Raw genomic sequence first — 13,787 nt, forward strand, 5'->3', positions numbered from 1 at the left:
GAGGATACTTCAAAGTATGCGCAAAGACAGTACAGCGGGAGTATCGGCCGACGTGCAGCGGAGGTCGATGCAACGGCGTACTGTCTGATATTATTGCAAAATTATGCAAGACAGAGATAAGACAGAGAAACACAAACTTTGCAGAAAAAACGATGACAACCGTGTCTGTCTGGTAAAAGGTAGGAGCGTCATGGCTGCAGTCTTTCTTTTCATATTTAAGATATTTTTTCTATTGCGTCAAGTCTCTTAAAAAATACGTAGTTATTACCGTTATTTGATTACAAGTTTGGGTATCAATACAAGTTTGGAGATCGAAGACGAATTACACTTTCTTTTAGTTTGCCCACGATATCAAACAGATAGAAATGATTTTATTTCCAATATTTTATTCCCCAAAGAAATCATTACCAACCTGCAAAAATTCACATATTTAATGAAAAGTAATGACAGAAATATAATAAAACTTTTAGGGGAATTTTTACATTAATCATTTATTTTAAGAAATGAGCTTTTTTTGGATATAATACCTTGACTCTTTTTTTCTATTTTTTACGTTATCGTACTTTGATTTTTTTTTTTTTTTTTTTTTTTAATCACTTATATATTTATTGCTGTAAACCAATAGAACATTTGTAATTCTAAGGATGCAATAAAGTTATTATTATTATTATTATTATTATTATTATTATTATTATTATACAACGGGATAAAGGGCAAGCTTGTAAAGAATGGTACACACAAGCCATGGGAAAATATAAACAAAAGAGATTATTTACATATATGAAAAAAATAAGATACATGGTCAGTATGAATAATTTTGGGCAGGTCAACCAAATTTTTTTGTGTTCTCCTTCCTTACTAGAAATTACAAAATTTTTGTTGTTAAATTTTGCAATAACTTGATCAAATTTTTTATTGATGTTAACCATATGCACAAAAAAAAAGAAAAAAAAAAAAAAAGAAAGTGCACAACCATCAGTAATTATTGTGTTAATAAACAGAGGTCAACCTGTCAAATGAATTATGTGATTGGCTGAAAATCAGATGTAGATATGACAGCTGGGTTACAATAACAAATATGGCTGTACCTACTTCCTACCATTTTGAACTCGACTAAAATACGCTTTCTACTTTATGAAATAAAGTTAATGATTGATAATAATGCTTATTATTATACATCTGTCACCGTAACGCCATAAGTTAAAGCGCGCCGTAATTTTGCGGCATTTTACGGGGTATTTTCATCCTACCACATTAGGAAATGCAAATTCCAAATATGGAATGATTAAGCGTGTAAGCGTCCTCTAATAATAACAAGTCATTGATAATGAGACAGTCAATTTTTGAAAGTTCTCTTTGTGTTCGTCATATTAAAGTGGAGGGGTTGTTGCGAGCGTGTCCTTGAAATTGAGTCCCAGATTGTTTATTTACATCAAACACGTGTTGTGTGACAACCCATCCGGTTTAAGACATAGCAAAGAAAAACATAGATCACAAGTGAAAGCATGTCCAAGTTATCACATTTTAAACAAACAAGATGGCCGCCAGTCGGCCATATTTGATCAAATTGCAAATTGATTTTACATGTACATGTATCCATTTATGACATGCTAAATATCAATGAAAGTAATACATGGATGACAGAGATATAGTAATATGGCCAAAAATAAAAACAGCCGTTATTCGGCCATCTTTGATCTGATTATGAAACAAAGTGAAATGCATGATGTATGTGCCAAATACGAATGAAAATGGTACATAAATCTTGGAAATATAGTAATAAGGCCAGAAAGTCAGATGGCTGTCAATCGGCCATCCTTGATCCGATTTTGAAACAAATTGTCATGGACATGTATCCTAGCATGTATAAAGTATATGCCAAATTTGAATGAAAACTGAAAAAGCATGTCCAAGATACCATATTTTCAAAAAACAAGATGCCTGACAGTCGGCCATCTTTGATCCAATTGCAAAAGAAATTGTCATGGATATGTATCCTAACATGTATAAAATATATGCCAAATTTGAATGAAAACTGAAAAAGCATGTCAAAAATACAACATTTTCAAACAAGCAGTCTAACGGCTGAGATAGCTCCGCTGTTAGCAAAGCACATTTCAATGAAAGAACAGAAGATATCATTAGAAAATGGACAATATGTATAGTATCAAAGCAATGGGACTTGCTGTTTTCAACAAGAATTTAAAAATATCACTTTTCACCAAAAATGACAAAAAAAAATCATCAAAATTACATAATTGAAGATATCACCACAAAATTAACAAATCTGAAAGTCGTCCACATGTAGTATCTATATATGTAATATCAAAGCAATTGGACTTGTGGTTTTTAACAAGAAGTCGAAAATATCACTCTTTACCAAAAATTACAAAAATATTCACTAAAATTAGAGAATTAAAGATACAAAATGAACAAATCTGAGAGGTCCACATGTAGTACCTATATATGTAATATCAAAGCAATTGACAATCACTCATATGATAAGCTCCGCTTGACAAAGTCGACAGCGGAGCTAAAAACAAGATGGCTGCCAGTCAGCCATTTTGAATCAAATCGCTCAACCACTGCATGTGCATATGTCCCACATAAAGTACGAGGCACATGCAAATTATAAACAGAATCGTTCCAAAGGATTCTGAAATATGACTCTGGAAAGACGAACGAAGACCGAATTATAAGTCCCCGTTTTCGGACTTTGTCTGAACGGGACTAAAACCTAACATGGCTGCCACCAGAGTTTGACCGGAATCCACAGCTGTATTGTCTTTGTGCATACTATTAGCTATCTTTGTAATAACCTCATATTAATGTATTTCCCCACATTTCAGTGCAGCATTTTGCCTATTTTTATGGGTTTTTTTGATAATTTTTTTGATAATTTTGGACTAAACAGATATAATTTCCTATTGGCTATATGCCTTGATCAATTTTAGTAAAAATGTCAAAAAAATTATATGGGTTTCATTATGTAAATGGTAACAAATGTTGACTGATGATCAAAAGGTTAAAGGTCAAAAGGTTAATAAACATTTGTTATTTATACTCACTGTCCTGCGGTGTATCCACGGATTCATCCAAACTAAACCGACTTTCAGTCGTCGGTGTGTGTGCCTTAATAGCGATCAAATAACGAGTAAAAGGCTTCAACGAATTCAATACATACTGCCTTAAATTGCTATAACATGAAGAAGAAAAGATATCGTGAAATACGATTCGATACAGATAGGCATACTTAATTCACATGTGTGATTACAAGAAACAGGATTATTTTCGTAAAGAAAGACAAACAAAATAATCGTAAATATTAAAACCTACCTAGTCTCTCTTCGCACCATGGTGGCATTAGCTGTATACAAGGGTGTCACACGAAGAGTATAGCACACAATGGTTAACATCGTCTGTGGCTTATCCCATGATAAATAAATGGCAGTAGAGTTCAATGGCACTATATTATTAATATTAGGATATGGTGGTACTGGCAGGATCTTATCTACTGGCCCTTCACTAAGATCTGAAATTTAATAAGAGAGTCACTTTTGGGAATCGTCATCAATAATAAAATTCCCGCTGTTGAAAAGATATCAGTTTTTACTGTTACTGTTTTACATAGTTTATGCTTGTGTTTTGTACTGTTACATCTACTTTTCAGTTTTTCATTTTTCAATATTGTGTTGGGTGAAATACGGATAGAATTTAATTGGTGAATTCATTTACATTAGATAATGTACCCACAGTCAGCTGGCGCACACGTGATGATAAAATAAATACGATATTACTATATGAGGGCCGCCTATTTGAATGATGCATAAAACTATATAAGAGACAAGTTGTGAAACGCGTTTTTCAAACCCCATTTGATGGTATTTGGATATATGAATCACGAGATATTCAATGATTCAGCATTAATATATACGTTTACATGAATGTTTTTTCTGGTTCATATGGTTCTATTTTTGGTTGAAACTACCTGTCTTATTAGAATAAGGCCAACAACAAATTGTTATGTTGCCCTCAGTGACGACCGAAAAATATTTTTTTTTTTAATAGGCCCAAAATTACAAGCTAACCATTTCAAGCAGTAAAATAGTGTTTCCTCCAAAAATTAACGATCCTAGACCGTTGTTGGATCCCCAGGGTCCCGAGGGGATAAGTGGCGACTTTGAACCTCGAGTTGATCTGTATTTAATTACGAAAGACTGAAAGAAACACTTTGATTTTTGTGTTTAATATCTAGCATGCGTTTGATTGAATCCCATATCCCTCAGCTATTAACGATACCCTTAGTTTTCACAAGTTAAAAAAAAAAGAAAAAAAGACTGACCGACCGAATCAATTTTTAATTTCCTGACTTGAGGGCAACATAAGTTTTTTTTTTTGGCCTAATGTAAAGGTGAACAACAACTTAGGGAAGACAGAATTATTATGGCATGTTGGATTCTAATCAAATTTCTTACACACACCCTTGGGAATTTCAAAAACCTTTTTTTTACAATAACAATTCATAAAGTCTCTTTATTTTTGTCAAATACTCAACTATAAAAAGTCACACCACTTGTTCCCATGACAATCAAATATACCCATATTAGTATACTTACCGGAAGTTTCAACGTAACCAGTTGCATCCCTACCATCGCCAATCTGATTGTAAGCAAGCAATTCTACAAAATATCTGGTTGAGGGCGCTACAACGATAATTAAAATATTGATTATTATATAGGCTGCATTATAACAATTTTGTGTAATAGGAGATTTTCCGTACAATTGCGAGATCTCGCGAGATGTATGAAACACGCGCGTCGAACGTCTGCCACAAAAATCGAACGATTTGATTTTGAACTACAATTTCTTTATTTCGTAACTCACATCGACCGGCCGATCTTCGACAGAGGAATATTGCTTCCGAATACCCTTATTTAATCAAAATTGCCTATCATCAAATGTGGACAGTACATTATTAAGCATGGAAATGTCCCCCAAAATACTTCGCGTTTGTCGAATCCCACGCGATGTTTTACGCCACTACGACGCTATGACCTTTGTTTGTCCTGTTTTTACGTTTGATTTCACGCATAACGCGTGATTCTCGCAGTGAACGGAAAATGGTCTATTAGGCTCTTTAAAAATGTTGATACTTTTTAAAAAATAATCGCCTACATGTATGAGCTAACCACCAGACACCCCCCCCCCCCCCCCGGAAAAGGGCAATTTCTTGCAAAGAATGAACAGATTTGGTCCACAGGGTTTTGAAATCTGAACATAAACATGTTAGAGATATGTATTCAGTACATATGCTTGATTATGATGATTCATATATATAAATGTACCAAGATGAGCCAAGTACGGGTGAAAAGTACAGGTCGTACTTTTCAGAAAATAGCGAGTACGGGCGATATTTGTAGCGAGTACGGGTGACATTTGTAGCGAGTACGGGTGATATTTGTAGCGAGTACGGGTGGTAATTTAGCAAGTACATGGAGGTAATTTTAATAGCGAGAGCGAGTGATAAATTGTAGCCAGTATGGAGGGTGGTGGTAAAATATAGCGAGTACGGGGCGAGGGTATTGCGGGGTAAAATGTACAGGATTTATACAACAATTACGGGTGCAGCAAAACACTCCATTGAGAAATAAAATAGAATCTAACGAACCGAAACTAGTTCCATCTTACAAAAACTAAATGGGAACGTGAAGCAGCCATGTTTAATTAATTATATATTCACGCAATTTTACCCCTATGACGTAGCAAAACGGACGCCTCGTAAACAAAAGTGCCCCGTATATAACATTGTTTCACTGTAGTGTACATTTTTGTTGAGTAAGCTAGTGAATCTATGGCATGATTAAAACCTGGGCTTCGAGGTGTGATCATGTTGAAGACCGTAATTGTCTACATGATGACAGCGCTTTTCAGGGTGCAGCAAAACACTCAATTGAGAAAAAAAATAGCAGTGGAACGAACCGAAATTAGTTCAATCTAACAAACCGAAACTAGTTCCATCTTACAAAAACTAAATGCGGACATGACGCAACAGTGTTCGTAATAACATTTTTGTCTAAATATAACATTGTTTCAATGTAGTGAACATTTTTGTTGAGTAAGCTAGTTGAATCTATGGCATGATTAACGCCTCGGCTTCGAGGTGTGATCACGTTGAAGACCGTAATTGTTTACATGGTGACAGCGCTTTTCAGAAAATAGCGAGTACGTGTGATATTTGTAGTGAGTACGGGTGATATTTGTAGTGAGTACATGGAGGTAATTTAGCGAGAATGAGTGATAAAATGTAGCCAGTATGGAGGGTGGTGGTAAAATATAGTGAGTATGGGGTGAGGGTATTGTGGGGTAAAATGTACGGGATTTATACAACAATTACGGGTGCAGCAAAACACTCCATTGAGAAAGAAAATAGCAGTGGTACAAACTGAAACTAGTTCAATCTAACGAACCAAAACTAGTTCCATCTTCCAAAAACTAAATGGAGATGTGAAGCAGCCATGTTTAGTTAATTATATATTCACGCAATATTGCCCAACCAGCCAGTTCACATTAAATATTGCCCCTTACCAGCCAGTTCACATTGTATATTGTCCCTTTACCAGCCAGTTCAATTTGAATATTTCCCCTTACCAGCCAGTTCACATTAAATATTGCCCCTTACCAGCCAGCTCACATTGTATATTGCCCCTTTACCAGCCAGTTCAATTTGAATATTTCCCCTTACCAGCCAGTTCACATTAAATATTGCCCCTTACCAGCCAGCTCACATTGTATATTGCCCCTTACCAGCCAGTTCACATTGAATATTGCCCCTACCAGTAATGATAATGACATAAATTTTCCTCCAACACCTTGTAATCTTCATTATCATTACAGGCAAGAGAGAACAGAAGAGAAAAGAAAATGATGAAATAAATACTTACAAAGTCCAGACAAGACGTACATCATTGCATTACTTGGTAACATCACAGGCCCAGTCCGATGTTCTTCATTTTTTGCTGAAGCATAATAGAGTTTGAATCCTGTAATGGGGCTGGATACATTTCCTAACTGCATTGACCAATGCACCTTCACCGTGCTTGAATTAACTTGTACCAATTCCATTACTGGAGCATTGGGAACTGTTGAAAAACATACAAAAAAATAAAACATATAAAATAAAAAATTACTTCTAAGAGTGCTGTAAACCATTTACAAGTCACTGTGACCACCTAGGACCCAGTGAAAGTTGCTGTGATTCCCTAGGACCTGGTGAAAGTCACTGTGACACCCTAGGATCCAGTGAAAGTCACGGTGACTCCCTAGGACCCAGTGAAAGTCGCTGTGACACCCTAGTACTTGGTGAAATCACTGTGACACCCTAGGACCCAGTGAAAGTCACTGTGACTCCCTAGGACCCAGTGAAAGTCGCTGTGACTCCCTAGAACTCAGTAAAAGTCGCAGTGACTCCCTAGAACTCAGTGAAAGTCACTGTGACTCCCTAGGACCCAGTAAAAGTCGCTGTGACTCCCTAGAACTCAGTGAAAGTCACGATGACTCATAGGACCCAGTGAAAGTCGCTGTGATTTCCTAAGACCCAATGAAAGTCGCTGTGACACCCTAGTACTTGGTGAAAGTCACTGTGACACCCTAGGACCCAATGAAAGTCATGGTGACTCCCTAGGACCCAGTAAAAATCGCTGTGACACTCTAGTACTTGGTGATAGGCACTGTGACTCCCTAGGACCCAGTGAAAGTCGCTGTGACTCCCTAGGACTCGGTGAAAGTCACTGTGACACCCTAGGACCCAGTGAAAGTCGCTGTGTTTTTCTAGGACCCAGTGAAAGTCACGATGACTCATAGGATCCAGTGAAAGTCGCTGTGATTCCCTAGTACTTGGTGAAAGTCACTGTGACACCCTAGGACTCAGTGAAAGTCACTGTGACTCCCTAGGACTCAGTGAAAGTCGCTGTGATTCTCTTGGGCCCAATGAAAGTCACGACGACTCATAGAACCCAGTGAAAGTCGCTGTGATTCCTTAAGACCCGGTGAAAGTCGCTGTAATTCCCTAAGACCCAGTGAAAGTTAATGTGATTCATTTGGACCCAGTGAAAGTCACTGTGACTACCTACGACCCCAGTGAAAGCCACTGTGACCACCTAGGACCTAGTGAATGTCACTGTGACTCCCTCGGACCCAGTGAAAGTCAATGTGAATCCCTCGGACCCAGTGAAAGTCGTTGTGATTCCCTCGGACCCAGTGAAAGTCACTGTGACTCCCTCGGATCCAGTGAAAGTCACTGTGACTCCCTAGGACCCAGTGAAAGGCACTGTGACGCCCTCGGACCCAGTGAAAGTCACTGTGACACCCTCGAACCCAGTGAAAGTCGCTGTGATTCTCTAGGGCCCAATGAAAGTCACGATGACTCATAGAACCCAGTGTAAGTCGCTGTGATTCCTTAAGACCCGGTGAAAGTCGCTGTAATTCCCTAAGACCCAGTGAAAGTTAATGTGATTCATTTGGACCCAGTGAAAGTCACTGTGACTACCTACGACCCCAGTGAAAGCCACTGTGACCACCTAGGACCTAGTGAAAGTCACTGTGACTCCCTCGGACCCAGTGAAAGTCAATGTGACTCCATCGGACCCAGTGAAAGTCGTTGTGATTCACTCGGACCCAGTGAAAGTCACTGTGACTCCCTCGGATCCAGTGAAAGTCACTGTGACTCCCTAGGACCCAGTGAAAGGCACTGTGACGCCCTCGGACCCAGTGAAAGTCAATGTGACTCCCGCGGACCCAGTGGAAGCATGACGGTGACTTGCTGATCCCAATAATATATTCACTGGTTACCTTATTTTCAAAAAATACAATGGCTGCCAGTCGGCCATCCGATCATGAAACAAATCTTCATAGACATGTATTCTTACATGTATAATGTAAGTATCAGATTTGAACAAAAACTGACAAAGCATGCATAAGATACCACATTTTCAAAAAACAAAATGGCTGCCAGTCAGCCAACTTTGATTGAATCGTAAACAATTGCATGTGCATATGTCCCAGATAAAGAACTAGGCACATGCAAAGAATGAACAGATTTGGTGCACAGGGTTTTGAAATATGACTCCAGACAGACGAACAGAGACTGAATTATAAAATTTGAACATTATCAATCAAAGCATGTCAGAGATATGGCATTAGAATTGCAGTGGTTAATTAAAACAAAATGGTCACCAGTCGGACATTTTGAATTCGATCTCAAAAACAAAATGATGTGCATCAAGGTCCCATATTGTCCAATGTATGTACAAATCTATAAACAATAAATAAACAAGTCATTTACTTGTAGGATCCGGATTGGCTGCTGTAGTTCTTGAACTCCATTCGGATTTTACACCCTCGCCAACATTGGTAGACGCAGACATAGCGATATGGTATAACGTATTGCCATCAAGATTATTGAGTAAGTAATAATTTAAATTACTGTCCAATTCTACTACAGATTGCTCTGTTGTGGCTTCATTTCTGTAGAAGATTTTGTAAGACACGATGATGCCATTTCTGTTCTCACTGGGTATGGATTCCCAGTATATCAGGATGATGTTCGGACTGTTACTAGACAACGTGAATGTTGGTGCTACACTAGGAACTAAATGTAGAAAAAAAAACATAATTATAAGACCCAAAAACTAAAAATGGCTGCCAATCGACCATATTTGATTTGATCAAAAAGCAAACTGACATACACATGACATCATGTATTGTTGTCTTAGCAACAAATAAGATTGGTCAAAGCATCTATGAGAAGCGATTCAGTATAGTTAATTTGTTGAGTGTGTTTTGCTTTTGCAATTGAATATTTCTATAGTTAGTGTTACTAGGCAAACGATCTGCAATAGTCTTGATAATAACTTTTTTGTTTAAATTACATTTTGTATATTTGCATATGCTTGTGCAGTAATCAATTTTGCAAGAAAAACAAGCAGTCTGTTGACTGATATAGCCCCACTGTGTAGTTGAAAATAGCAAATTTTTACTAAAAATAACAAATATATTCTCTAAAATTAGATAAAAAATCCACTTAAGGTGTCTACATACAAAATATGAAAGCAATTGGGCTTGCCGTTTTCATGAATAAGTATAAAATGTTAAGTTGACACCAACATGATAAATGTGTCATTCTTGGGAGATACTTGTGTCAAAACCCGGAACTGATTCGTCCAAGATTTTGTGATGTCAAGAGTTACAAATGTATACTCTGTACATTTTGATATTTTATCTACCAATAATGTCTGTTGTGCAGTTTTTTTTAAAAAAATCCAAAAAAAAGTTGGGAGAATCTATTTGGTAACAGAGTTTACTTTCAGAGGATAAAATGAGGATCACTTCGTCAACAAAAAAATCATGATTTAATTTTTTGTTAGAGGCATTAGTGGCAAATGGGACATTTTTTGTAGCCTGATCTTAAAGTAATTCACTGTTAATGACTGGCAAGGTATTAGCTCTCAGTTTACATCCATAAATAAGTCATTGACTTGTGGGACTCACATAGGCTGCCGTTGCTGTCGAACACGTCTGAATATGAGCAGAGCACTATCTACATTCACCCTCACCCTATTTATAGAAATGTCATGGTGATCTCAAAATATTTGTGAGTATTTATCCATCCTTTTTCAGTGTTACTAAATGCAAACCAATTAAGCAAAAATACAAAATTTGGACATCAAAAACCCATTTTTCAATTAGCCTCTTCATTTTAGCAAAATGAAGCATGTATAACAGTGCTTGAAATTTTAAACCTCAGAAACCACAAGACAAATCATCCATACATACCATCTTCCAGCATCTTGAAATACACAAGCTCCGAGGATGGACTGATGCCACGACTTGTGTACGCTAACACATAACACATATAACTACTGAATGGTGAGAGATCCTCTATGACAAGATTTCCTCCTCGATTGTCAAACTCATCCGCTATAATATCTGACTCCCGACTGTCTAAAAACCAAAAAAAGATACATAACAGGTTAGTGTATTATCTAATTTACAAACCTTAGAGTAAATTCTCATTATCAGCAGCATAAATGTCTTCATTTAAATGTTTCATTTTAGCCAAATTTTAATTATTATTTCATATTTTAATTAATATGCTCATAATACCAAAATTGAGCTTGTTTGACATTTAAGAGACAGTGACTGGTAAGTTTAAAGACAATCAGATGAAAGTTGTTTGGGTTCTTGCAACTACAAAAATAATACAATTTTGAGTGAAATTTCTTCAGTTTTCACATACCAAAATAGAACTAGGTCAGGATACAAAACTGGTTAACACAATATCAACATTTTAAAGAGATTAGATAAAAACTGTTTGAGTTATTGTTATCACAAAAAAGGGTTTTATGGTGGCATCTACAAACTACAACTACAAGGATGACAGATATTTTCTCTTCATTCAATATATCTATCGCTTCCCATACAATGTTATGGGTAAGGTATTAAAAACCATGCCTGACATCCATGCAGATCAGATACCATGTCTGAATCGAGCATGATGCATATGCTTCTGTTTGTTTAATGTCAACTTTTCAGAGTATTAAACCCAAATCATCAGAAACTCCAAGATAGAATCATTGCATCTTACTATTAAAGGGTAAATAACCAGATTGTTAGCTAGCTATTAAACAGTGTTTTTAATAGACCATTTTCCGTACACTGTGAGAATCACGCGTTATGCGTGAAATCGAACGTAAAAACAGGACAAACAAAGGTCATAGCGTCGTAGTCGCGTCAAACATCGCGTGGGATTCGACAAACGCGAAAGTATTTCGGGGACATTTCCATGCTTAATAATGTGCTGTTCACATTTGATGATAGGCAATTTTGATGAAGTAAGGGTATTCAGAAGCAATATTCCTCTGTCGAAGATCGGCCAGTCAATGTAAGCTGCGAAATAAAGAAATTCTAGTTCAAAATCAAATCGTTCGATTTTTGCGGCAGACGTTCGACGCGCGTCTTTCATGCATCTTGCGAGATCTCGCAATTGTTCGGAAAATCACCTATTAAGTGGGGGTTAGCCACATGAAAATCAAGAGTAAAGGTGGTAGTTATAGACATTCTATGTCGTCAGGCATCCCCCGTCATTTTCGTAAGCAAGTTTAATAGCTTTCTTAGGTATGACACAGAGCCATTGTTCTAACCTATTGGCATTGTGCCATTTAATGCAATATCATAATGTCAACCAGTCTTAATGGAACACAAAGACTTTAACCAATGAACACCAAATGCAACAGTGAAAGGCAAATTCAGGGCTAACAACATTATGCTCCCAGATGAAAGATGTGAGAAAATGCAATTTACAGTTTTTTTTATATCACTTTTCATCAGTTTATGTAGTCCACCATTTTGATTTTTCAGCAAAGGATTATGGGTAAAATATGACATCATGACATGCGAGAAAATGATTTCATCTATAACTTCAAAAGTTGGACGTCAGATTGGTTGAAAGTTTAGAACATGGTAGTATACATGTACCAATTCCAAAAATGCATAAAAATAGTTGTCATGGCAACAGAATTGAAAATATCCATTTTTATGTTTTTCTACCAAACGCTCAATTCATATTTTCATACAATTTATTGATGCAAGGTTATACAGGTGACATATAACCTGTTGACCACAAAAAGAGGACAAAAAAGTGTCATTCCATTTTTAATGACCAAAATAAAAATTTTTATTTATTTTATGTTTATGTTTGTAACATTATAATTTCCATTACAATAATTATATACATGAGTGAAATGCACACCGGAAATTTGAACTAATTTGCATCAGTATTTCTCATGTTATAGATAAAAGTATTTTCTCAGTTTTTTACAACAGTGGATATGATGTCACACTTTACCCACAATCCTTTGATAGATAATCAAGATGGCGGACTACAAAATACTGACCTCCCCTTGAATGCATCTCAAGTTAGCAGGACTTTTCATTTAGTTCAAACCCATGAAGAATTTGAAATTTAAACGTCTACTGTCCACAAATCCCATGCCAACTACTACACAATCGATATATTTTGTATTGATGATATTATATTACAAGAAGACCACAAAGTACCATACTCATCCAACTTAGTGCCCAGCTTAGGGGGGTGCTTAGTCAAGCACTCCGCTCTGAAGAACGACTAAAAGACATGCAGCATCGTCCTTTAACCTGATAGGTCAAGTCTGTTACTACCATATTATGTTGTATCGAATTCCTGAAGGCATTTTGGTAACGCAATGCGGAAGTGAATTATGAATGTAAATCTGTTAGAATTGATTTCGGCAAAAAGTAAAAGTCAAAACAGACAGCATTTTGGAAGAGATGGGTGCTTAACCAAACATGAACCCGAAAACAGAAATGGCCCAAAAGTGAGGGATGGGCGCTTAGTCGAGCATGGATGAGTACAGTATGTATGGATCATCACCAAAATGTAGCCGAGGTTGATGATGCATTCCTGTACTGCCTGAGTGCATACTTTTGAAATAAATGCTAGATATATAACACCACAACTTACTTTTCTCCATTAACTGATAGTGAATTGTATATGTAAGAATATCAACAGTAATATTCATGATGGGTGCCTGCCACGTTACATTGACACTTGTACTCGATAACACAGTAGCTGCAACATTCCTAGGAGGGTTGGGGCTATTTTCAGCTGCAAAAACAATTTTATTTTATAAGTTTATTAATTGGTTACACGAATACATTAAAGTGGGAGGGTTGTCACCTGAGCATGTGCAGGA

The 13,787-nt window shown here is 36.7% G+C and overlaps 1 protein-coding gene across 4 annotated transcripts in view; it reads right to left on the bottom strand.

Annotated features, from left to right (window-relative positions):
- The window catches only part of LOC102804534 (protogenin-like), a 109,391-nt gene that overhangs the window by 25,509 nt on the left and 70,095 nt on the right, over positions 1-13,787 (bottom strand). For all 4 annotated transcript variants that reach the window (XM_085495303.1, XM_085495306.1, XM_085495305.1 and 1 more), the window contains exons 7-13: positions 13,556-13,699; positions 10,831-10,998; positions 9,341-9,646; positions 6,942-7,139; positions 4,617-4,703; positions 3,337-3,532; positions 3,069-3,196 (exon numbers count right to left, since the gene is read on the bottom strand). In XM_085495303.1, coding sequence (XP_085351429.1) covers positions 3,069-3,196; positions 3,337-3,532; positions 4,617-4,703; positions 6,942-7,139; positions 9,341-9,646; positions 10,831-10,998; positions 13,556-13,699 — 1,227 coding nt within the window. The remainder of the gene's footprint in view (positions 1-3,068; positions 3,197-3,336; positions 3,533-4,616; positions 4,704-6,941; positions 7,140-9,340; positions 9,647-10,830; positions 10,999-13,555; positions 13,700-13,787) is intronic.

The sequence above is a fragment of the Saccoglossus kowalevskii genome, chromosome 21 (genome assembly GCF_978046115.1).
Source record: "Saccoglossus kowalevskii chromosome 21, keSacKowa6.1, whole genome shotgun sequence".
NCBI classification, from domain to species: domain Eukaryota; kingdom Metazoa; phylum Hemichordata; class Enteropneusta; family Harrimaniidae; genus Saccoglossus; species Saccoglossus kowalevskii.